At 51.3% G+C, this 25,855-nt stretch overlaps 1 protein-coding gene across 1 annotated transcript in view; it reads left to right on the top strand.

The window, feature by feature from the left end:
- PLB1 (phospholipase B1) overlaps positions 1-25,475 on the top strand; it is a 121,807-nt gene extending 96,332 nt beyond the window's left edge. Inside the window, exons 44-58 of the mRNA XM_049652722.1 lie at positions 986-1,051; positions 4,222-4,282; positions 5,062-5,120; positions 7,065-7,132; positions 7,379-7,422; positions 7,636-7,735; positions 11,359-11,410; positions 12,369-12,449; positions 13,817-13,882; positions 14,412-14,506; positions 15,712-15,793; positions 16,923-17,027; positions 17,493-17,588; positions 23,592-23,666; positions 25,066-25,475. Of these exons, the coding sequence (XP_049508679.1) occupies positions 986-1,051; positions 4,222-4,282; positions 5,062-5,120; positions 7,065-7,132; positions 7,379-7,422; positions 7,636-7,735; positions 11,359-11,410; positions 12,369-12,449; positions 13,817-13,882; positions 14,412-14,506; positions 15,712-15,793; positions 16,923-17,027; positions 17,493-17,588; positions 23,592-23,666; positions 25,066-25,269 (1,254 nt within the window). The 3' untranslated portion in view covers positions 25,270-25,475. The remainder of the gene's footprint in view (positions 1-985; positions 1,052-4,221; positions 4,283-5,061; positions 5,121-7,064; positions 7,133-7,378; positions 7,423-7,635; positions 7,736-11,358; positions 11,411-12,368; positions 12,450-13,816; positions 13,883-14,411; positions 14,507-15,711; positions 15,794-16,922; positions 17,028-17,492; positions 17,589-23,591; positions 23,667-25,065) is intronic.
- The last annotated feature ends 380 nt before the right edge of the window (positions 25,476-25,855 follow it).

The raw sequence follows: 25,855 nt of genomic DNA, 5'->3' as shown, positions 1-25,855 counted from the left end.
AGGAGGCAGTGGGAGGGCCAGAACTGAAGACCATGCACCTTTTCTTAAAGCATTCAGACTCTTCTTCTCTCCTCCCCACCCCTCTTCTTTTTTAACACCAGTCAGGCCAAAATAAAGGAGAACAAAACAAAATGTCTTCTGGCTCAGTTTAGCCCACGGGCAGTCAGTTTTCAACCCCTGGAACTGATCCCCAGTGACCCCCCTCCTCCAACAGGCTGGTTCTTCTTTCTTATTCCCATTTTAACCTAAATGTTTCGGCCATTCCACAGAGCACGTCTGGTGAAACTGTTGGTGGCCCTAGGCCACTTGCTAACTCCTGGTCTCAGGCTTACTAACTTGTTCTCGCTTCTTATCATTTTTACATTTTCTCATTACTTTGTGTTTCCCCTGTTTCTCCTTTGCCTACTTCCTTCTTCCTGCTTCAATTAACCCTCACCTGTGACTGAATGCACTTGGATCTTGACCGGGCTTGGGAGAAAACCAATTGTGAAATAGGTTAGGACATGAAGAGGCTGTCTCACAATAAAAATAAGACCACAGTACATGAAGCCAACCTGAAGGGAGTAAGACACAAAGTTCAAAGGAGGCAAGGGAAAAAAAAAGATGAAAATATATTGATCGTCAATACTTTCTGGAAAAGAAAAAAATGCTATAATGCGGATCTCTTGGAGAAGGTACAAAGGAAATAAAAGCGATCATTCTGAGGATTAGGTAGATAGACGTTCTGTTGCTACAGTGAAAACCAAACCCTAGAACCCTGAGAAGAACATGCACGGAACCCTTTTGAGGTCTCTGCACTTCCTGCCAAAGCTGTTACATAAAACCCTTCAGAGGATGAATTAAATTAAGTTTAGGCGGTTCTTACTATTGAAATGCAGACGAGTCGTGTTAAATAAATCGAGAGGACGGCTTTGTTAGTCCTCTTTCCTAAGTAACCTTTGAGGCTGTCAGATAAGCTCTCCCTGTGGTTTCTGTTCTCTTTTAGAACGAGCCCTTCCTGAGAACTCCCCGGAACAGCAACTACACCTACCCCACCAAGCCGGCCATTGAGGTAACCCCTGACGCACGTCTGCCTCTCTCAGGGACAAAGCATTTCTACCTGCCAGTGACTCAGGGTGTGGTACGCTTTCCAGAGTCTGAGCTTAAGCAGAAATGCACCCATCTTACATACTGGAAATTGGAATGTGAAAAAAAAAAAAAAAAAAAAAAGGTTCCTGAACCATGAAATTCCCGGTTTGTCCTAACATGTTCTCAAGTGCTTACTGACATCAGCAACCAACTAGACGAAGTGCCAGTGGATTGGCTTTCGTGAACCTTTGCACAGACCTCATTTCTGATTAGGCTGCTCAGCCTTTCAAGCAGGGGTGAGGGGGAGGTGGTGGGTTTGATGAGCCATAGACTTCCGGTAAGGTGGAAGCTGAGTGGGAAGAGCCTCAGTTCCAGGGGCCGGGCCCAACAGGAAGCTGACACATATCCAGGTGGGTCCCCAGGGCTTGTCTCATTCAAGTCAATTGTTCTAGCTCTGAGGAACCCCGAAGGTTCAAGGCCCGTGGCTTTAGGGACTGCTTACACCAAAGATGGCCTGAAGATGCTTTGCCACGCAGGCCTGGTCCAGACAAGATCCGTCAGCCACCAGGATGGGGCTCAACCACCAGTTTCAGCTAAGCACCTATGGCATATGTCCGGTCTTGTGCTGGGGCTGGAGGGAACTCAGAGAAGTATCAGACATAGTCCTCTCCTTGAGGAGTTTGAGGTCATTCCATAATGAGCACTTACGATGTGCCTAGCACTGCTCCAGAGAGACAGAGCAGACCAGACAGATGGGTTCCACCCCTCAGGGAGCTTACAATCTACTGGAAGAGGCATCGGATACCTAGCTCTACGCGATCCTTTCAGCTCTGAGGGCGGCTCCGTGGGAGGTGATTTGAGAAAGTGTGAAGGGGCAAGAGAGGGATGGCAAGTTCTGATGAGCCTCACAGACCAGGCCTCTCTGAGGAGGGGAGCTAGGAGCTGGGATGCACGTGATGAGAAGTCCCTGGCCATCTGGAAAGCCAAAGCCGGGGTCCCAGGCAGGGCTAAGAGTGCAAGGGCTCAGAAGTGGGGCTGAGTTGGGGGACTGGAGGAAGAGACAGAAGGTCGGAGTGGCTGTGGGCAAGTGAATAAGGGGGAGAGCGGTGGGGTGGTGAGCTCAGAAGGGTTGTCAGAGCCCAGGTCACAGTGAATCTGAATTCCTGAGGAAGAAGATGAGGCTTCAAGTAGAGAGACATGGGAAGGCCCTGGACCTTCTGGGAGAGGGGAACACAATCTGGTTCACTGCGTGGAAAGATCTCCCTGACCAGTGTGGGAAATGGGTCGAAAGCAGCAGGAGTGAGTGAAGACCTTTCATAAGCCAGCGGGAGCGCTGAGGCTAACTTGTATGAAATTCTTCAAGGACGGTTAGATGCTGAGCTCTGGGGAATGAGCCATGTCAGTCTCAAGGCTGTCCAGCTTCTCTGGATTCTCTCAGGCTCCCATTAGCCCAATGGAGGCTTGTCCCAGGCAAACCATGGCCCCAAATCCACTATAACCGAAATGTCAGCTGCCTCCTGTCAACGAGGCATTGATTTACTTATCGGATTCCTGACTGGAGCAGGCACTATGCTAAGTGCTGGGTAGATGAGGTGAGCAGAGAGCTCTCTGCCTGCCCTCTTGGATCTTACAGCCTCATGAACCTTTACTTCTGCTGCTAAAAGTTAAACCCCAGGCCTAGAAGGTGTTATTTTTTTCAATACCTTGCCATTTAAAGTAGTCACAGACAAAAATAAAAAATTAAAAAATTAAAAAAAATAAAAATAAAGTAGCCACAGACAGGTACCATCAACATGACCGAGGAACTTGTTAGACATGCCGAATCCCGAGCATCACCCCAGTCCTACTGACTCAGAATCCGTGTCCGACAAGACCCCCAGGGGATTCGGGTGCCCTGGTGCAGGGTATAGCACGTGGTTCTTCCCTTGTGACAGATGAGCGTGCTCAAAGTCCAACCTGCATTGGTTACAGCTGCAGGGAGCATGCTTGTCTCTGGCTCACCAGCTAGTTGAGACATTTCTAAAGGGTTCCCAGCTAGAGAACTTCTTTGAAGCTGCTTTTTCCCAGATGTTTGTCCTCTGCACACAAGCATGTTCTTGATTTCAATAGAATTTCCACATCAGTGTGATGAATTTATCCCAAGAGCAACCTCTTGGGATAAACTCACTTCTATCAGATTTAAGCAAATAATATTTTAAAGACGTTGCATCTTTGCTCCCTCGGGAGAGGAGACTTTTCAACAAGGCTGGTCTTTACCATCTGCTGACTAAACAGAAGAGGTGAGCAACAGAAGCCTCTGGCAGTCACACCCCCAGAGAAACAGTCACCCAGTCGTCACCTGCTTGCAAAGCCCTACCATGCGTTCAGCCCTGGGCTTGTCCTTCAGACCCTCCTGGGGACGTGCAAGTGTTGGGGACTCTGGGGAAGAGACTTTCTCCTTCAACGTACTGACACTGGTCATTTCTGTGCCCTGGGCTTCCCACCCCATCCCCTCCAGCACCTAGAAAATGTGCTCTGTATTCTAGAGACAAGGGAATCTGACTAAAGGCATCCAGGTTACAGGCATTAATTTATACACACACAGGAAATTGTTTGGCTATTAAGTTAAATATGCAAAAATATATATACACACGAGCAAAAAAGATACGCGGAAAGCAGGAATGTTACAATGGTAAAAATTTCATGGTATTTTCCTAAAAATATTCTAATATTGTTGTGGCCCCAGCATTGTACTCAGTGTCCAGTGGCTGAATGTTAAACGGCAACACCAAAACCTATGTGTAATCTTCCATTAGGGCATCCGAATCTATGTTCCTTTGGGAGACCACCTATAGCACTTTGACTGTTCTCTCCCCCTTTGTTGTGACTGCTGGCTCCATGAAGAGTGTGGATGAGTTGAGCTGGGAAGCACTGAGTATGCGTATGTGTGCCTGCGCATTATGTGTTTTGGGCAAACTGGTAGATACCCAGTTTCTCCTGATTTTCCTCTCAGACCATCTACAGTGAATGGTTCCTGCCCACACGTGATTCCCTACAGGGACACAGTTCTAGCCTCCATCAAAAATTCCTTAGCCAGCTCTCCCTGGACCAAAGCTAACCCTCCTGCACAATGAGTTGTGGGTGTTGTTGTTGTCTTTCCTCCTGTTGCTTTAGAACTGGGGCAGTGACTTCCTGTGTACAGAGTGGAATCCTTCCAACAGCGTCCCCACCTCAGGTGAGTGGAAATATCATCATTATCCTCTTCAGTTAAGGACTTTGCTAAGTGTCAGGTTGGGGGGACACCCTACAAATATACCTTGGAGCCTTTAGCAGACATTGCTGATTCCCGTGCAGTACGGATCTCGATCCTGGGCAGTCCATGAAAAGCTAGCCTGCAACCACTGCTGGGCTCCCAGGCCTCTCCATAGATCACACTTTTTTAAGAGAGAGAGAGAGAAGGAGAGAGAGGGAAAGAGAGACAGCAAGCACAGGGGAGGGGCAGAGGGAGAGGGAGAGAGAGAAAATCTCCAGCAGGCTCTACACCCAGCATGGAGCCCGACGTGGGGCTCGCTCACAAACCGTGAGATCATGACCTAAGCTGAAATCAAGAGTCAGGTGCTCAGCTGACTGACCCACCCAGGCATCTGCATGGATCATACTTCTCATCCCTGTTTAGTCTCAGTGGCAGCCCCTCAGGCCTCCCTGCCCAGTAGGGAAGGTACAGTCAGGGATCGGGGCCCTATCTGCCTATGCTCAAGACTCCTGCAACCAGCACATTCCTGGACTACCCCAGTATGAATGGGGTTCCTCTCAGGATGGACGATAGCCATCAAGCCCATTACCCTCAGTGCCTTGGTTGCTCCAAATGGATGGAAGAGGCAACTTTGTTAAGTCTTAAGCTAGAAATAAATCTAACAGGGGCCCGAGGGACTATAGCAGAATCTCCAACTCCTAGTTAAGCTTCTACTTTACACGGAAGAGTCTCCCTGACCCTCTTTTTCCTGTCTCCCCTAGTCCATGAGCTCCGGCCAGGAGACATCAAAGTGGTGGCCGCGATGGGCGACTCATTGACTGTGAGTGCTGAGCCAGGAGGGGCATGGGCACCCCCTAACCCAGCCAGACCCTGTGTAGAATGCACACTTCTTCCACACTGGCTTTGCATTCAGCACTTAGCTGACAGTACTGAGAACCTACCTGTGTCAGGCACTGAAACCCAGCCAGGCAGCCACAAGACCTCACCAGGCAATCTAGAATGCTCTGCCCTCCGCCCTTCCACAGTCCTGCTCAAACACAACCTCTTCCGTGAGGGCGCCCCCTCCGTCCCCACTTTCCTACTGTTCCCAAGCATTTTATCTGTGTATTATGGCGTAGTTATCTGAGTCTGCCTGCCTTTATCAGGGAACTCATCTCCAACCACCCAGACTCACAGAGCGGTGTGTGCAGGGCAGGGGGGTGGGTGGGGGGGGTGGTTACCTACACACTACTTAGCACCCCCTCACCCCATTTGCAGATGTGTTCTTTGGGGGCAGAGAGAGCCCAATTCCTACATATAGTGTAGTTTCTCTGCACAAATCGTATTAGCTATTGCTGTATACAGGATGCTCTGCTAACCATTCTGAGGGAAGTGTGAGATGTGGTCATAATCCTTAAGAAACTTGTCAAGCTGGAAAACTAAGCAACTTACACAGAAGGAGATATATAATCATATAGGCGACACACGGGCCTTTTAAAATCAGGTACTCATTTCTGGAAAAACAACTTCCCCATATGCGTGTGAATGTGGTAAATTTTGATATAAACATGGAGAAAGCTTTGGAAGGATAAACCCCAGGGTCTTAACCATTAATTAGCTCTGATGATGTGTATTTGTGGGTCGGGGTGGGGGAGAGATGTAGAACAGGTGGCAGGAGGCAAGATTAATAAGGTGGGGGTAGATTGTTAATTTTTTTACATTTTTAAAATGTTTATTTTCGAGAGAGAGAGACACAGAGCATGAGCAGGGGAGGGGAAGAGAGAGAGGGAGCCACAGAATCTGAAGCAGGCTCCAGGTTCTGAGCTGTCAGCACAGAACCCAACGCAGGGCCCGAACCCAAGAACTGTGAGATCGTGACCTGAGCCCAAGTTGGACGCTTAACCGACTGAGCCACCCAGGTGCCCCAGTAGATTTTAATTTTTAACAGAATCTTTGTATCATTTCACTAATTATAATGAACATGTATTACTTTTGTAAGTTTCAAAGAGGAATTTCTCTTTTTTTTTTTTTTTTTTTTAAGAGAAGACATTTAGAGAAAGCTTCATACAGGAGGCTGAAACTGAGAAGAGTCTTAGAGGAGGAATTAGAGATTTAAGGACTGGAAAGCGGGTAGTTCAGCTTTCCCAGCAAGGATGCAGTGGGTGGTAACTAGGTAGGCTGGTCCAAGGACTTCATGCTTCAGATCAATTTGCTTACACCTGAAGGTTTGTGTGGACTAGAAAGCAGGGGGTGAATGAGGGAAGGGAAGTAGAACCCAGATTGTGGTGAGCTCAAAACATTGGTAATGGGGTTTGGCTTTGACCGAGTGGTAAGAGAGACCCACTGAAAGGCAGAGACAGGAGGGGGGAGGGGTGTGAAGAAAGAGGTGGGCTCAGAAGTACAGGTGGGCACTCCAGTGAGAAGGGAAGAGACACTGGAGACCATGGGGTCAGGTGGGAGGCCAGAGTGTCGTCTACAACAGGAGGCAAGAGTCTCACTTAGGAATGTAGCACAGAGGACAGACAGAAAGGGATGGGAGCTGGAGAGGCTGGGAAGGAAGAATCTTGATCATTCCAGGACTTGGTTATGAGTTATGTGTAGAGGAGTAGGGAGTCAGGACAACCCAGAGATTAAGTGGCCTGGAGAAAAGCTGGTACAATCTTCAGAAAAGGTAAATCCAACTCCCCACTGCTACGTGTGCCAGGGCCACAGGGGCCCTTCCCAGTCCCCTCGGCCTACACCTGGGCCCAGCACAGTTCTGGAGCCTTCTCTTCGCCTTTCACAGACAGCATTGGGAGCCAGACCAAGCAACTCCAGTGACCTACCCATGTCCTGGAGAGGAGTCTCCTGGAGGTGAGGATGCTCTCCACTCATTTTCCAACGATGATTCCCCCCGCCCCTGTCACCCCTCCAGAGACCAGCCTGGGTTCCCACAGTCTGGCCCTGAGATGCAAGGAGGCTCCCTGATGCTCATGTCAGTCCCGAGGGTAGTGGGAATCCTGTGTCAGGGGCAGACTCTCTGGTTCTGACTCAGAAATATGACGACTGGTGGAGAAGCAGGTCAGGGTGACCCTCACACAGGTGCTTTCTCTTCCCCAGCATTGGAGGGGACGGCATCTTGGACACCCACACCACACTGCCCAGTAAGTAGCAACACAGAGAAGCACCGTGACTACGCCCACGACAACCCCTTGCTGAGGCCAGAGCCTCCCCCTGAGCAAGGGCGGAGAAGGTCATCTGCAAGGAGGGGAGTCCACCAGCCCTGAAAAGACCCAGACTGGTCCTGCCCCACGCCTGGGCCCCAAGGCGGCACTCCGTCCCTCTCACCTGTGCTGTCTGCTTCGCCCTCTTAAAAGACATTCTGAAGAAGTTCAACCCTCACATCCTTGGGTTCTCCACCGGTACCCTGGAGGAGACAGCAGGACTGAATGTGGCCGTGGAAGGAGCCAGAGCTAGGTGAGTAGCCGTGGAAACGGGAGGAAGAGGAGGGCAAGGCTGAGAGGTCCCAGGAGAATGGGAAGGAGGAGAGAAGGGTGTGTCTGGGAGCCTGGCCCCAGGTGGGCAATGAAAGCTACCGTGGGCAGGACGCTTCTGCACGCCTGACCCCTCAAGTGGATTAGCTCTTGCAATCCTCACATCCTTCAGGGTGGGGACTAGCACGAGGACACTAAGGCTGACAAAGTTTCCTGAATGCCCCAAGGTTGTCAGAGGAGCCAGGAGAGGCCAGGCTCACTGGGCTGTCACCAGTTCACAGGACAGCAGGAGAGCTTAAGGGTGGCCTGGCCCTGTCCTGCTGACACCAGCTGACCTCCCTGCCTGGAGGAGTGAGGGGGGGCTCAGCGCTAACGGGAAGGGTGCTGAGAACTCAGGGCATGGCCCCACGGGCGGCCTCCCTCCCTCTCTCCACCTGTACCTCAGAACCTGGAGTCTTTGGCTCTGTAAAAGCCATCTTTTGACCCTAGGGAGTTAGAGCTTAGGGCCCTCGACACAGCACAGCGGCTGTTTGCTTTCACTCCGATTTCTGTTATCGACAACAACCCAGATAATTAAAGCCGGAACGCTTGACAGAGTTCATTGCTTTTCTGCACAGAGTGTGCTGGGTATTTGCTTTGTAGAAGGATTGCTGCGCTCAGATCACCAGGGAAACGACACTGACCCGCTCTGTTTACACGGAGCGTTCCTCTCAGACGTGGTAAGGAGGGCCCCACGCTCGGCCGGAGTCTCCGAACCACAGGAAGCCATGTCAGTTCCTCAACGTCACAAGCAGGAAGAACTTATTTTGTTACACGGGGTTTCATGGGGCCATAAAATCAACATCGAATTACTGTTGTTGCTATGACTGCTGTCACCACTGTCCTCGTTTTATTATGATTGTGCAGCCCAGGCTCCATTCACCAGGGCCTGACTCCTCAGTCTGTTGACGTTTGAGCCCCTCTCTCACTTCACCTCTTACCGCCTTCTCCGTTTTCCTGCTGCTCGGAGCCTCCACCAGGAGTCAGTGGCAGGGGAAGTAGCCGAGACGGGTAGCTTCCCTCTGAGCGTCTCTGATGTCCAGTGATAAGGGACAGGAGAGTAAGCCATTGACCTGAGTAAGCAAGGTTGGAAAGTTGTCCTAGGACTCTCCTTTACCTGCATGGTCATTTGGCACGGTGTTGGATTCGAATGAGTGCACCTCAGGAAAAAGATAAAGACCACAGCAGAGCAACTAGCATAATGAGACCTGGGGTCAGACCATCTGTGTCCGGATCCCAGCTCCCAGATTGCTAGCTGCGAGACCTTGGACAAGTCACTTAGTGCTTCAGTCTTCGTTTCCTCATCCATAAATTGGGATCATAACTGCTCTGCTGTGGTATTTATCTTTTTTCTTGAGGTGCACTCATCCTTATCAACACCATACCAAATGACAATGCAGATAAAGGAGAGTCATAGACCAACTTCCCAACCTTGCTTACTGAAGTCAATGGCTTACTCTCCTTTCCCTTATTACTTCTCAGCATTGTCCTAAGAATGAAATGAGATTACTAACCCATGGAAAATACTGAGTATGGTATAGGATATGTAGGCCGGCCAAAACGTTTGCCAATATTAGGATATTTAGTTTCAAAGTTTTATTCAATGTCCAACTTCCCATTCCATCAACCAATAAGCAAGAAGTCATGGAAACCCGGGACGGGGCTCGAACCCCAAGGTAGTTACTAAAAGATACAAAAAATCAAAAGGTGACTTCTTTGCCTATACAAAGAGCTTGCTGTCTCGTTAAGGAGGCCAAACAAACAGGAAATAACTGTTGGAAAGATACCCACATGCAGGTGCAGACCCAGAGGGGACCCCAGGACTCATCGAGTCCAACTCCTCATTTAAAAGATGGAGAAATCGGACCCTAGCCTTGTTCGGTAATTTGGGCGAGCTCACACAGCAAATTAGTAGCAAAGCTGGAGGAGAACCCAGGACTCATAACTCCCAGAGTGGGGGCTCCTCACGCCGGAACTGGAAAAGGAAAAGAAGTTGTGGATAAAGGCACTTGGAGAGAAGGCTCACAGGGGCTGAGGGAGTCTGCTCTGAGCCTGCAGGGTATAAAGAACATGGCTGGGAAAGAGGGAGGAAGCGTGCACTCCTAACTTCGCTCATGCTCAAGAGGGCAGCACGTTAAGATCTGAACAGGCTCTTGAGCCTGTTGAAAGTTTACAGACACTTCTGTGGTCCCCTTTAATCAAGACAGGCTTTCTTTCTAGCTTTCCGATGTATTGCATCAATAGCAACAATGTATGGGATAGTATCCTGGATGTGGAAGTGAGAAATAGGGGAGGGGTGGTTCTGGGTGTGCCTGGCCATGTGCCCAGCTCGTCGTGGGCAGTCCAAGATTTAAAACGCCCATCTCGTACCAGTTACTGCTTTTAATGACTTCTTCCACAGGAGCCTCCACTGGCTGTGTCCCTTTGCTGACATAACTTTTCGTACGCTTCACTGTTTTTAAAAACCAGCTTTATTGAAGTACAACCGCCACGCACTACCCTGCACATAAAGTATGCGATTTGATAAGCATGGCTGGCGTATGTGCATAGCTGTGAAGTCATCACTGCAATCCAGATTATAAACACCCATCACACCCCAAGGTTTCCCTGTGCCCTTTGTAATCCAGCTCTCCCTCCCGATCTCTACCGCACTCTCTGGGCCCCAGGTAGCCTCTGTCCTGCTTTCTGTCACTGTAGATCAGTTTTCATTTTCTGGAATGTTATATGAATGGAATCTGACACGAGATACTCTTGTCTAACTTCCATCCGCCATCGTTTTGAGACACATGCATGTCGTGCCTGTCCACAGTCCTCTCCTCCTTATTGCTGGGTACTCTTCCAACCACATGCTCAGCTCGTACCCAGAGTGTTCATTTTCCTTATTCGTGGCAGACATCGGGGGGAGGAAGGGAGAAAGTAACCCACTCCGGATTTGTCTCCCTGCCCACCCCCCACCCCCCCACCCCCGCAATCCTTTTTGCACTGGGAGAGGGAAAAAGCAAGGGGATGGTGTGGAAGTCCAAAGTAACAACAGAGAAGAAAAAAGGATTAAAGGAATAGAAAGCGGGATTTAGAAGTGAAGGTTAAGGAGTCATGACGCTTGGAAAGGAGAAAACAGAGGGATAATTTAAGGCTGTGACTTTTTTCAAATATACAAGAGGTTATTTTTAAAACAGGCAGCCAAGTAAGATCTGAACAGGCTCAGCTCGCTGTGAAAGAGCCCGGTGGAATGTAAGGGACCATCTCTATGGGAAAGGGATGATCAGATCCAGATTCCCCCCCCCCCCCCAGGGGCCAGGGAGGACCAGGCCTGAAGGAGGCAGTGGGTGGACCCAGGCTAGCCCCTGGCAGGGTCCGGATCCATGTGGCTCTGAGGTCTGGGGCACATCTTTGATTTGTACTAGTTTGAGGTTTCTTGAGAATCGAAAGCCTTTGGATACACTCTGAAGGAGTCCAGTTTATATAACATTTCTCTTCTTAGAGCACCTGTCTCACCACGCCAGGATCCCACGGCTTGAGCCTTTGCTTCCCAACTGGCTCTAAGGTTCCCTTCTCTTCCCCATCTAGGGACATGCCGACGCAGGCCCGGGACCTGGTGGAGCGAATGAAAAACAACCCTGTGAGTACAGGACCCTGGGCCCCCCTACAAGGTGCTTAGTCTCCAGCTATGTAGGGGGGGGTGCAGAGGCCCTAAAAGAGCCCGCTCTGCACCGTTTCAGCCCCTGCTAAAGAGGGGCCAGACAAGCCACGAGAAGCAGGCCTTACCACCAAGGCCTCTGCTGCCCTTTCCTGACCCAGGCTCTGGCACCCGCACCCCTGAGGCCCACCGCAGGAGGTAGCAGAACTGGCCTTGGCCTCTGGCAGTTTCCCACCTTACCCAAGAGTTGGCTTTGCAGAGCCCTATTATGTAAACCCCAGGTTCTAAAAATAGGCTTCTCATTCCGATCCTTCCTCCTTCCCGCTCACCCGGCCCCTCTGAAACTTCTCACGGCACTCTTTTAAATGCTCTGTGTGTTCAGGCCTTGGAATTCCAAGTTCAGCGCCTGGCAGGACTCCTGTTATGGTGGTGGCTGAGCGGAAGGCAGGCTCCTCGAGGGCCTCCCCAGCCCCCACCCCACCTCCAGTCCCCGCCAGCCCCCTCTCCCAAGAGGCACCTCTGGGCTTTTGCTTCTAGTTGTATCTTTTGCCCTCTGCTCCTTTGAAGGCATTGAGATGACATCTCAGCGGTGTGTTAACACACTCTGCTTCGTGATATACTGCAGCTTGCTTAGGATCTCGAAGGAAAAATAGTCATCCTCTCCTGTGTGAGCAGATACATGCGTGTGCACGCACACACACACACACACAAGTGCACACAAGTGCACACACTGAATCCACTCTCTGGAGCTCCTTGCCAAGAACCAAGGTGAAGGTCAGGGAGGCTCCAATTGGCATCTTCTCTCCATCAGGGTACAAAGAGGGCGAAAGACCATGGTTGGGGGGGTGGGGTGCTGTCTGTCCTGGTGAATGCCATCTGCATATGCACACCAAAAGCCTAAGCTGAGGGCTTCCTGTCCACCCTCCCCTCCCCCCCCCAGGAAATTGATCTAGAGAACGACTGGAAGCTGATCACACTCTTCATTGGGAGCAACGACATGTGTCATTACTGTGAGAATCAGGTAGGCCCCTGCTCAACCCCGTGGAAGTCACATTGGCCCGCTCTCCCAGGCAGACCCCGGCCTTTCCCATTCCTGAGTGGCCCCTGGGACAGCAGCTTGATTGGTTCCCCAATTCCAGAAGTGTCTAGATGCACCCACTCTTCAGACACTGTTCTTTCTCACACAAATATTGTTCTTGGGTATGCAATGAGTACATGGCAAGCTTCCCCCAACACCTACTTGGCATCCCTACCCATTTTTTGATTTTTCTTTTATGTGCGTGCATGTGTGTGTACACAGGGGGAAGCTGAACCAATGTCATAAACAAGGTTGGATAAAATTAAACTGGTCCTAGTAGGAGGGCTTGCTGCCCCGAGGATCTCATAAGTGAACCAACCTCAGCCAGCCAGCCTGAGAATCCAGCTTGTTCCTGATGTTTCTATGGGGAAATATGTCCAGACTTATAGTCTTTGGGAAGCTGTAACTGTTGAAATACAACTTGTTCTAAGTTGGGGATGTCCTGTATTTAGTGGGCCAGAAAAGAGCAGCTGCCATAACTGAGACATTAGAGTAGAATGTTTGAAGTCACAGGCAGGGGGAGAAAGCATTTATCATTCCTCATGGCTCAGACCAACCACTGAAGGCTGGACAAGAATTACCCTCCCCCACCCAGGGGTTTGTTCTGAGCCTCTTCCTCTCAATTCTCTCCCTTACTAGACTCTAGAGGAGGAAGTGACCCATCACCAGGGGGATTAAATGCCATTGTATCCTGGACTCAACAGGGTCCAGGAAGCCAAGAGAGTCCCCAGAGCTGCCTGTGGACACCTGGTAGAGAAAAATGCCTCTATTATCCCCAGAATACCTGCCCCTCTTGCAAAGCCAGATTTGTAGTCCTGAAAGCATATTTTTGTGGGAAAGACCTAGAGGCCACCACCAGGATTAACTCAGGCCATGTTCTAGGAAGGGTCAGAGGAGGAAACCCTCGAGGTGAGTCAAAAAGATAGAAGTTAGGGGGAATCAATGGGGCCAGCATGGGCCACAGCGCAAAGGGAAGAGCGTGTGGTCATCATGGTACTGATGTGGCTCAGAAGCCTGACGCTGGTGACAGATGGGACTGGAGAATTGGGGGGGTAGGCAGTGCTATCAGAATCTGCCTCTGGGTTTGAGATACTGTGATCGGGGTGGGGATCCCTCGGGATTGTCCATGGTGTCTATTAGGGGTCAAAGGAAGACTTTGCCAACAAGGGCTGGGCTTAGCCTGTCTAGTACCTTTATAGCCCCTCTGTACCCTCTGCCACCATCCCAGATCCTCCTGTGCTAGTCATCAGACCATGATCATCCTCTCACAGAACCCAGGGGATGACAAGAGCCCCCTTCTTTCTTCATAGGAGGCCCACTCAGCTGGGGAGTACATTCGGCACATCCAACAGGCCCTGGACATCTTCTATGAGGAGGTAGGAAAGAGCAGCCGTATGTTTCTCCTCTCCCACCAGCAACCTATCTACTCCCTCACTGGGCATCACCTCTGGGCACATCTAGGCAAGCTGTGTTTAGTGAGATAGGTGCTGAGAAAAGCCCCGCTGTGAGCAGACAAGGGCACCTGGAGGGGAAGGAAGGGGAGGGAGGCAGGGACAAAGCTCCCTGAAAGGGAAATTCTAACTGGATCACACTGTACTGTTTGGTGGCAAAGAGCTTGCCTCTGGAGCCAGTCGGCCTGTTTGTGGCCAGGCACTGTGGCTTACTAGCAATGTGACTTGAGCCCAGTGATTGCTGTCTCAGCTTCCCAAGTGATAAAGTGGGCCACTAAAGAAGACTGAGATGATACAAGTCCCATGCCCTCTTTGTTCCTCAGGTTCTTCATTGGTAAAATTGGGGAGGAGGAAGTTAGATTGTAGAGGACCCCCTAGGCTCCTTCCAGTAGTAACCAGCATCCCCCACAACGGCCTGGGGACTAACGAAGCTCACCCCTCTGCTCCCCCACAGCTTCCAAGGGCTTTCATCAATGTGGTGGAGGTCATGGAGTTGGCTGGCCTGCACCAGGGCCAAGGTGGGAAATGCGACCTGCCGCTGGCCGCTCAGTGAGTACACAGCCCCAGGGCGAGGGCACCTGGGGAGGGTGGGACTCACAGGTGCCGACAGATGGACCAGTGCGAGCAGAGGCAGGCGAGCCTATCCAGAAGGCAGATATCAGCAATTAGCCAGGGGCTTGGAAGATCATTCAGAAATACCTCTATGCTATTGAATGCCTACTGTATGCAAGTCATTTTATTTCTCTGGACCCCAGTTTGCTTTTCTGTAAAGTGAGACACACACCAATGATCCTTAAGGCCTCCGGCACCATCTGTGATTGCCCTGTGCTGCCTCTCAAATATGGAGCAATGGGCATCCAAGACACCTGTCTTGGACCTGGGTCTGCCATGTAGGAGCTGTGGGACCTTGCACAAACTAGATAACCTCTCTGGGCCTCCTCTTCACCTGTAATGCGAGGTCTAGAGGAAATGCGTGTCACAGGCTTGGTCCCTGTGGGGCAGGCGCTCAGTATAGCGGTAGCTTTTATAACATCCTTGAAAGCCAGGCTTAGAGCTAAGGTATGTTGTACAAGACATGAATTTCTGTTGGTGGCTGGAATTTATTAAAGCTCAGCTGTGACCCTGGCAGGAAGTTGTCAGCTTCTGAGGCCAGAGGGTCACCCAGACTTCCTGTGAGGCTGCTATAGAAGAGGAGATTCTGCAGGGGGCTGAGGAGTCCCAGCTGGGGGGTCCCATGGATTTGCTGGGAAGGTGACCGGCTGGTTCCCATTCCCCTTGGGAACCGGCCAGGGTGGAACAGGCAGTAGCTAGGAGGTGTGAACGGCTCCTGCAGGATCTTCAGGTCTGCTTCCCAAGAGGCTCCCCGCTCTGGAGCCCTGAGGGCAAGCGCTAAGCAGCCAGAGGTAGAGCTGGGGCCCTCCGGAACATGGAGAGAGAGAAGGTGGTGATGGCAGTCTTTCCAAACCTCCAGCCCTTCCCTGGAGGAAGCCCAGGCTTGGGTGGGAGCAGCCAGGTGGCAAGGGGACCCAGATATCGGGTGCCAGTTCTCCCACCTTCTCTTTAAACAAGCACCTGCTACCCCTAGTGCCCAGTCTGTGACCTGGGTCCAGGAGTCACCCAAGGCTGTGTGGCAGGGGCACCTGTGTATTACCATCCTCTCATGCAAGGCAATACAGGGTCCAGGCCTTCTTCCCTTGGTGGGGGGAGGGGGTCAGCCACCCAGGCACCTCTCCACAGGACCCCTTCTCTCCCAGGAGCAACTGCACTTGCCTCGCGCGTTCCCAGGAGAATTCTCTGGAGATGCAAGAACTGAAGAAAATGAACTGGAACTTCCAGGTGAACCCGCAGCCCTCCTCCTCCTGTCCCAGCTGGGAACCCCCTCTACTCCCAGAGCAGGGCTTGCTGAGAGCAAGGCCTCTCCCTAAAGGCAGATCACAGGCCTTGCAACCCTTCTCCGGGTGAAAAGAACACCAAGTCAGGCAGGGAGAAATCTCAGAGAAAGCTGGGAGGATTCCTGTCTCGCTGCCTGGTGACCAGAGTAGATGCCACGTGCCAGACATCATCTCTCACCCAGAGGAGGCAGGGCAGGTGTCTACCGCCCTGTTGGGCTTTAGCCCACCCCTGCTTCCCTCCATCCCCAACTCTGTGTGCACCCCTGCTATCCCCTCTTGCTATGCCCACCCCACATCTTTCTTCTACGTCTCCATCTTGTGCACAGGACAGGTCTTCTCACCTCTTCCAAGAAGTTTCCCCTGCCTAAACTTCCCCCCAGGTATCTCTGCCTGACCCTGAAGCCCTATCTGGTTCTCATGTTTGTTTTGTTGTTGTTTTTAACATCCTGGCCCTTTTTTCCAGATGGAGTGGAAGCTTTTTTTTGTTTTTTTAATGTTTATTTTTGAAAGAGAAAGAGTACAAGCTGGGGAGGGGCAGAGAGAGAGACACAGAACCCACAGCACGGAGCCTGACAGCACAGAGCCTGCTGTGGGGCTCAAACTCATGAACCATGAGGTCACAACCTGGGCCGAAGTCAGACGCTCAATCGGCTGAGCCCCCCCCCCCCCAGGCGCCCCTAAAAGCTTCTGGAAGAGAAGCCCATCTATCCCTTTTACATGGACACTCATCCTCCAAGTTTATAGGCATCTTGGGGAGCTAGTGTTGAAATGCTCCCCATTTGAGCTAGATGTGGAGCCCCGTGTGGTACTTCAGCTCTTCATGCAGCAAGAACAGGGGAGGTCTTTGGCCCAAGCAGTCTGGTCAGAGGTTCAAATCCAGCCTCGGAGACTTCAGAACAGAACAGGTGGTGCCCAGGTACAGGCAGGATGAATGTCTGCACGTGCACTGGAGCATCCCCTGAAGTCACGTTGGGTGAGGGTGGGCTGGCCCCTCACAGCCAGCACAAGGCAGGACTAGAACCCATCTGCCCAGTCCTGCCAGGAGGGTTGAGGAACCTCTCTCCCATCCCCAGAGTGCCATCTCCAGGTTGTCATACTGGCACCAGTACCTGCAGCGTGAAGATTTCGCAGTGGTCGTGCAGCCTTTCTTCCAGAACACTCTTGTCCCCCTGAACAGCGTAAGCCATGGGCAATTCTGGGAGGCTATTCTTAGGCGATATACTTCCTTCTGTACCTGGGCTTTTTCTGACCATGTAGTTCTAAGAGGGCTCCTAGGGAGTTGCTTTTTCTGTTTACCTTTTCTTTTGGTCTGAATGGAACCTGGATGTACTTGGAAGGAAAGGGAGAATGTCAGCAGTGACCAAGCTCCCCAGGCATGGCCCTGGTATTTGCTAGATTGGGATAGAATGGAAAGCTTCCTATTTTTTTTTTCAACTATCAGGGCAGGGATGCCAAAGGAAAAGGGATGGACTGGGGGTGGCTATAATTTAGGTCTTTTAAAAAGTTCCAAAACTGGGGAGTTTGTCCATCAGTATCCGAGACAACTGGCAGCAGAATTGGAAGGGAAAATGCCCAGGGTGCCCGCAGGGGTGGGTAGCTGCACCTTTTTCCCAGAAAGGTAATCCCTTTGCCTTTGGTCACAGAGAGGTGGCGCTGACCTCACCTTCTTCTCCGAGGACTGTTTCCACTTCTCAGAACGTGGTCACGCGGAGATGGCCATCGCGCTCTGGAACAACATGGTGAGTGGCCGAGCACCTAGTGGGCTGTGTGTCAAAGGAGGCAGCTCAAGGATGTTGACCGCTGCCCAAAACAAAGACCTACTGATGGAAGGAGCCCCTTTCTCTGCAAAGCTCAGAATGGTGGCATACCTTATTATTTGTCCTGACAGATTCCATTATTTTAGCAATTTCCCAGTGCTGGGTGGGGCGGGGGGGATAATTTTGTAATCAGATAAACAGGATGAAAATAGCAGCTTCAGCCCCTTACCGTGTGACCTTGTTGAGGGTAACGTGTGTGCAGCACCAAACACAATCGTTAGCATCCAAAAAATGCCAGCCCCCAGGACTCCAGTCTCAACACATTCCCAGTATCGTTTTCTGGAACATCACAAAGAAAAGAGCCACCCAGCCTGTCTCTCCAGTCCTTTCTGATGGGGCTAACGGGGACCTTAGGAAACGAACATACAGCCGAGGGGCCACAGGGTCACCTGGCCTTGCCTCTGATGGCTGGCCACTCCTCTACAATCAGCTGTGTCGGCACAGAGCTGGACCGGTCACCACAATAGCTGTATCCTGTGGCACAGAGCAAATGAAATGCCTTTCCAACCCAGTGGCTTCTTTTGATCTTGGCTCAGCGGGTAACCCAATCCCCACCCCAACCTGCATTCTCCCGTTTCTCCCATGGTGACTAAACACATCCACACTCCCACTTTTACTGCCGTTGGGGCTGGCCGGGGCTCTGCCGGCATTCCCTGGCGCGAATATTCCCACACCTGCCTCCTTAGCCAGCAAGCCCAGCACTGCCGTCCCCTGAGCAGCATGCCAGCACGTTCCATCCTTGGCCTACTTAATCAGTCTCAGCCTTTCTCTCCCTTTGTTTCCTGCTCTTGACACCATAATCTGCCCCCTGCTAAAGGTTTCGTCACAGTCTATCAGCCCAGGACTTGGAATTACAGTCAAAACATCCTTGCGCTCCCTCCTACCCAACCTCCACGGTAATCTTTTTAATCAAAGTTTGCACAACATAATTCCTGAGAGCAGTTTTGAAGTCCAGTTCTCCTTCACGGCTGAGTCCCATGACCTCATTCCTTTTACATCCCCTCCAAAGAGTGGGTGTCTGTGCACAGTCCCATGTATCCCCCTGAGAGCTCAGGGAAAGCCACAGGATTTGTTTTTAATGTTTATTTTTGAGAGGGCACGAGCAGGGAAGGGGAAGAGAGAGAGACTCCTAAGTGGGCTCCACGCTATCAGCAGAGAGCCCGACACGGGGCTCAATCTCACAAACCGTGAGATCATGACCTGAGCAGAAATCAAGAGTCAGATACTCAACTGACTGAGGAACCCAGGTACCCCCAGGTGAGAGGCTTTTATACACAAAGGCAAGTGGGAGGGGATTAGATATGAAAACAAAAGGTGAATGCTGCCATATTAGTAACATTACAAGACTGTCTGGGGCTCCCAGCCACCAGTGTCCTGGCCATATCCTTAATTTTAAAAAACTAAAACAAAACTGAAATCATCTGAGAGTATCTTATCCTGTGCTAGATAATTTAGGGAATTAGATAGTCCAGTGTTCTCATCCAAAACCATCTCAGATATAAAGTTATTACATCATGCCAACTTTTCAGATCGTCTTCTGCTATCACCTCTAGAGTGACATATGTAATAGTCCATTAGAACCAGAAAAGATCTTAACAGTTCATGTAGCCAGAATGCTCTAACTAGACTACAGGGATATGAAGCATTTTGCCCAGGATCGCACAGCCTGGTCGTGGCCAAGCCGAGATTAGACCATGTCTAATCTATCCCCTAGTGCCCTGGCCACAGCATCACCCGGCCTCCCCGCTCCCAACTGGATCAGCACATATATAACCAGTGAATTCATGTCTCACAATGACAGTCCTATGACATAGTGTCTGCAGGCTTTGGCTGACGCTTGCCAGGCACTCTACTGTGGCCACAAACACACTTTACACTATTTCATCTTCTGCCTCTCCTCTCGCAACAGATTATGCCTCCTTCTCCAGCGACCTTTGCAAAGCCAACACCAAAAGCACCAGCAGCGTGAGGCTGTTTTCCTTTTTTTTTCTTCCTACAAGCAGTTTTTCCTTTTTTCTGATGCCTGCTCCCTCTTCACTAGAAATCTTGCTGTCCGCTAACATTTGCATCTGCCCAGGGGCCGGGTGACCACGCGAGCCTCCTAACCGGTGTCCCTGTGTCTGGGCTTACCCCCGTTAGAACAGCAAAGCTCAGCTGTGGCCAGAGGTTAGAATAATCTGGGAGATTTTCACACTGGCAGCCAGTTTGGCATTATCCACTAAGGCTGAGCATTTGGATTCCCTGTGACCCAGCGACCCCACCCCCATGTAGATCCCCAACAGAAATGTACATGTGGGCTCACCTGAAAAGTCACAGCAGCACCGTTCATAATCCCCAGGCAGGAAGCTCCCCCCATGTCCACCAATAGAATGGATAATCAAAATGTGGCACATTCATGCAATGGAATACCTTACAGCGAATAAATAAGGTTCAACGACACACAACTATGTCTATACATTTCAAAAACAAGTGAATTATTGTATGGTTTTTGGAGGGGGGAGGGGAGCTCTGGAGTGCTGGCAGTATCCCGTACCTTGATCTGGATGCCGGTTACACGGGTACATTTGATCACAATTTACCAGCTGTTCACTTATGATCTGCACTGCTTCTCCTGTTAGCTTCGGTAGAAAGTTGATTTAAAGAAAAAACAATACAAACAACCACTAGTGCCTGGGCCTCATCCCCAGAAATTCTGGATTAGTCTGGGGTAGCCCACAGGTTTTGTAGGTTCCAAAAGGTCTCAAGTGATATTACTGTACAGAGTTTGCAAACCACTGCCTTCCATCTGTTTGCCACAGGGCAGCCACAGGAATCTGTGGAAATGAAAATCTGACCAAACTTCCAAGGCCTGCCCCTCCTCGAAGGAGAAAGTCCAGGCCCCTCAGCATAGCACCCAGGCCTTCTGAGACTTGGCCCTAATTGACCTCTCTAGTGGTCGTTCCCGCCACCCTCCGACTGGCAGTTGGGCTGTCTGGGAAGGAGTAGTTTCCTGCACCACCCATGGTGCCTCTGTGTGTCTGCTCTTGCTCATTCCCTTACATCTTGGGCTGCCCTTGCAACCTTCTCTGAATTCATAGCCACCTTAACACTCAACTCAGATGCCAGCTCCTAGAGGAAGCCTTCTCTGAATCCCTAGAACAGACTAGAAGCCCACTCAGCCCATTGCACCCTGCCCCAGGCCTTCTCATCTGAGCTTCTCCACTCAGGGCTCCGTGACTCCAGTTCACCCACCCAGTCCCTCATCTACTCTTTATTGAGCATCACTATGCAGTGGGGACTATTCCAGGTGCTGGGGAAGGGAACATCCTTGCACTCCTGGGCAAACGACAGACAAAAACCAACAAATCGTTAAGAATTTCTGACCATATTCAGGGCTTTAAAAGAGGGTGGGGGCAGGTACTGTGACAGAATAATGGCGGGAGCAAAGGCCTCATCCAAGAGTCACATGTGAACTGAGAACTGAATGTCAAGAGTCTGCCAGGCATGCAGAGGTCTAGAGCCAGAGTGTTCCAGGCAGAGGAAATAAGACCTGTGTGGGCCCGGAGTCAGGAATGAGTTTGAAGTGTCTGAGCAGCATGGAGGCCAGTGTAACTGGAGGGAAGTGAACAAGGTCAGAGAGGTAAGCAAGAACAGGGCCATGTCCTTGGATGGCTTCCAACAGGGGAGCCACGAGACCTGGTGTGCCCTTTGGCTGCCATATAGCAGTGGACTAGAGGGAAGGAAGTGGAGCCCAGGTGAGACATGAAGGTGCCTGGGCCCAGGGTGATGACAGTGGAGAAGGAGCAAAGGAGTCAGATTTGGAATAGGTTTTGGACTGGCTGATGGGGGAGGTAGAAAAAGAATAAGGGCCAGAGGGGGGTGGGGGGGGGGGGGGGGGGGGGAGGGATGGGTAAACAGGTGATGGGGATCAAGGAGTGCACTTGCTGTGTCGAGTCCGGGTGTTGTAGGGACTTGTTGAATCACTGTTATACACCTGAAACTAATATTACACTGGAATTTAAATTTAAAACAAAAAGGAATAAAAGACTCCTTTATTCGGGGTCAAGGAATAAAGAAAAAAAATCAATTGGGTGGGTGGTTGAGGTGGTAGAAAGAAATAAATAGGCTTGAGGGGGAAAAAAATTGAAAGTTCTCTTTTGGCCATAAGAAGTGTGAACTGCCTTCTAGAAATCCACCTGGAGGCATCAGGTAAGCAAGAATGAATCATGATCAGGAACGGAAATTTAGAAAAAACAAAATGTGGGAGTTGTTAATGGGTGGGGGTATTTGAGGCCATGGACTGAGTGAGGCCTCCTAGAGAAGAGTAGTTGGCAAAGAGTGTGGACCAACCACCAGGCCCCTGGACCCTCATTCCAACTTTGGACTCCAGTGACAGAGGAGGAGGGGGTGGGGAAGGCAGGAAGGAGAAAAGAAGAGGACCTTGTTCTGGGAGCCCAGGCAGGAGAGTGTTTCGAGAGGGAAGCACCAACTTTGACAAATGTTGCTGAAAAGTCAAGAAGACAGAAAAGTGAGTAGTGGATCTGGCGAGCTGGAGGTCAAGGTGACCTTGACCAGAGCTTCAGTCAAGCGGTGAAGGTAGCTGGCTGACAGCTGGAAGGTACATTGGGCACTGGTGACAAGGAGCCAGGAGAAAGGGAGAAACAGATGCAGTCATCAACCCCACGTGATCCTTACCTTCCTCTGTGCCAGTCGGTTCCTGGGCTCCTGGAATGTCCGGGAATCAGCCAACCTGACCTTGAGCGTCTATACTGTCCCTCGACGGTGGTTCCATTACAAGAAGTTTGTGCTTCCTCAGCTCTAAGGAAGTAGCAACAATACATATGTAAACCACCTCAGTGAGCTTTCATTTCATCTTCTCAGCTGCTGCTCACAGCCACCGAATCGGGGTGGTCAGGACAGGGTTTAGTGCCCCACCCCTGACCTCAGAGCAGCCCAGGAGCCTGCCTGGCATGGCAATAGCAGCAGAACCAGGCCCCAGGCAATGCTCCCACTGTGCTGTGCCAGTCACCGCGGTGTCTCTCAGGACCAGAGCAGCCGACCCTACCCTTCTCATGCGAAGGAACAGGTGTAAAGAAACAACAGAAAGCAAGATCACGGGCCAGGTGTGGTGGTTAGCTGGCATCTTGTGCTTTCGCTTCCCCTACGGGCAGTACCTGAGGGGCTCAGGACCAGGCAGGGAAGCAGATTCTAAGGGTAGAGGCTACACAGTCAGGATGTGTAAACAGGAGGGAGCGCACTTCTCAGCGCTGGCCACGGCAGGAGGCGGCTACAGGCTAACGGTGCCGGGAAGGGGTATAGAGTGGCTTCCAGCTCATCCTCAGAGGGTCCCAGGATTCAAAGTGTTAAGCGGAACCTCTCTGAACAACAATCGCTCCAGGGATGTTTCAGGTAAACCTCTACATCTGTGTGAAAAACAACGTAGCTCAAGTGAGAAACTTTGATTTCTTAAGGTTGGCAAGCCAAGTATATATAGTAAGGACGTCACGGTAACCAATATGTTTTCAAAGTTTTTCTGAAACTGACTAGCCCCACACACTTCAAGTTGGTTAATAGGATGATCAACATTTTATAAAATTAAAACTGCAGAGTGTCTATGATCACAGCCACCCAGAAGGGAAGCAGGAGATGGTGAGGCTGGGCCAGGCCTTTCCACACACTGGCTGTGGCAGGACCGATCCGTGTCTCCTGGGCCCCAGGGTCCTCCTTGGTAAATCCAGGACACAGGCTCAGGGTCCCACCCTGCCTGATGGACTCTGATCCGCCCCTTCTGAATCAGAAGTCAGGTCCAGCTCTGGCCAGGGCAGCTGGGATCTGACGTGGATCTTGTGTTTATTGCTGGTGTCAACCCACCCTTGCAGAAGGAGGGAATCAGGTGTGAGATACTCAGCTTCAGAGGAAATCACAGTGTCCTTTCTCTCTCTCCAGCTGGAGCCAGTCGGCCATAAGACAACCTCCAACAACTTCACCCACAGCCGAACCAAACTCAAATGCCCCTCTCCTGTGAGTAATGTCCTAACATCCGGCCTGTTCCATCCAGCGTGAAACAGATGCCTAGGGGGCAGGGGTCCCTGAGACCTAGAGGCTCAAAGGAGTTCCCTGGGAGCTTTATCATCATGCAACTGCCATCATTATCCATTCTCACCTCTTCTCCTTGTCCCTGAAACTTCACAGCTCCTCGGGGTGTGGGGGAAAGCAGCAGGTCCGATGGAAGAGGCACTCAGGGGAGGCAGTTGAAGGGGCACTGGTGGGGGAGGGGGTGCTGTGCAGAAAGAAGTAAGACACCGTGTCTGCTGTGGAGCGCAGATTCCTTTTCATCCCGTCCCAGCACATCCTTTCTTCCCTTACTGCCCTCACCAGGATGGCTGACCAAGCTCCTAACATGTCCCCCAGCTCTCCCCTCCTTTCCCTGCCCTCCTGTAACCGCTGCCAGGCACTACACAGCCTACCTGGAAAGTCACTCTAGTCTTGTCAAGGCTGCTTGAAACCTTTCCCTGGTCCCACTGGAGCATCCAGAGGGGAGACCCAGCTTCCTCTATCACCTTAGACACACTATGTTCCTGGAGAAAGGATCAGCTGCCCAGCCAAGCCCCACAGTTGCCAGGTCTGTGCTTTCACTCTGCCACCTGCTCCTCCCAGAGGCTCATCCCCATCTCTGCCTGCAGGAGAAAGCCACACCCTGTAAGGCTCAGGTGCTGCCCTCCCTGGTCTACTCTCCTGTCCCCTCACCCTAAGGCTGCTGCCTCCAGCACGCATCCGTGTTCGTCTCTTTTCTGTTCACACTTCTCAAAAGACTGGGACTGAGTCTCCTTTGTGATGTGATTGTCTCTGAACTTGGCCAAGACCGTGAGAGTGGTCACGTTCTCGGCACTCTCTCAGCTCCTACACAGGGCTCCACACTCGTGTGCACAGAGGAAGGAGAGAATCCAGGGAGGCAGGCCTGAATACCTCCTCTTCTGGCCCTTCACGCTCGGGTCTCAAACCTACCACAGGACCAGCTGTCCTTCCACACTGACTGTCGTCCCTGCTCACGGGCACTCCTAGGATGGGGGAATGGGGACAGCTGTCCAGTGGTGGCCTTGAGAAAAAAAGAGGTGGGGGCTCTGCAGCCCCCAGGACTCTCTCCCTCTGGTCGCCTATCAGTTCCCAATCTCAGTATCAGGTTGACAGGGAAAAGAGATACAGGTGAGAAACTAAAAGGAGGTTATAGCTGGGTATTGACCACTTTGGATACCCATCCACGTTCAGGAGGTTTGAGCACAGTGTCGATGAAGGATGAGCAGAGAAAATGGGCGAGGTTATTGCACCATTGTTCCCCGGGGCTAGGGACTAAGCGAGCCCAAGGTGGGCAGAAGGATGGTTTTCAGAGACCCGTAACCCCTGACCCTCTCTTCCTCCACAGGAGAGCCCTTACCTCCACACCCTGAGGAATAGTCAGCTACTCCAAGACCATTCTGAAACAGGCCCCACGGTGCTGTCCTGGGCCTTGCCTGTGGCAGCAGGAGGTGGCCTTGCACTTGGCGTCGGCGCAGTGATGGCATGGAGAGCCATAGGAGGTCGCCAGCGGGAAAATCCTCCAATGAGCCTCAACACTATGAGATTCTAGGCCTCCAGCCACGGGCATGCACTCATCCCAAATTCCCCAGCCACACTCCTCACCAGCCGTCTACCTCAGCCACCTTGGCCACCACAGAGAGCATTTGCTTCGTCACCTGGTGACATAGGAAGCCAAAGGGACAGTCACGACTCCTTGGGGCCCAGAGCCTATGCTCCTGGAATTGCCAAATTTAAATAAAGGCCAAAGTCATTCTATTCTTGGGTTAACCTGCTTGAAGCTCTTGCTTTCCATCCGTTGTGCGACGCAGGTGTGGGAGCTGGAGCCTTTCATGTCCTGCCTCAGCCAGAGCTGCCCAAGTGATGGCCAACCAGAGCCCAGCCTGGCACCCAATGAACATATCGCCAGTCACCAAACCCACTATGTAAAAGGTGGGGAAAATGCTGGCCACCAGGTGCTGGCTAGAATATAGTGGGGCTGGCTGGCCACCATTCACTCCAACACATAGCTTTTCTACACCTGTTTTGTACCCAGGACAACGTAGTGCACAGTGATACTTGCAAGGGTGTGCGTGCCACCAACTCCCTCAAAAGACAAACTCCTTCAAAAAAGCAAGAAGCTCATGACAAGGTACAAT

The sequence above is a fragment of the Panthera uncia genome, assembly GCF_023721935.1.
Source record: "Panthera uncia isolate 11264 chromosome A3 unlocalized genomic scaffold, Puncia_PCG_1.0 HiC_scaffold_12, whole genome shotgun sequence".
Lineage (NCBI taxonomy): Eukaryota > Metazoa > Chordata > Mammalia > Carnivora > Felidae > Panthera > Panthera uncia.
Note: the sequence above shows the minus strand (reverse complement) of the source record. Positions and strands in the feature narration are given on the sequence as shown.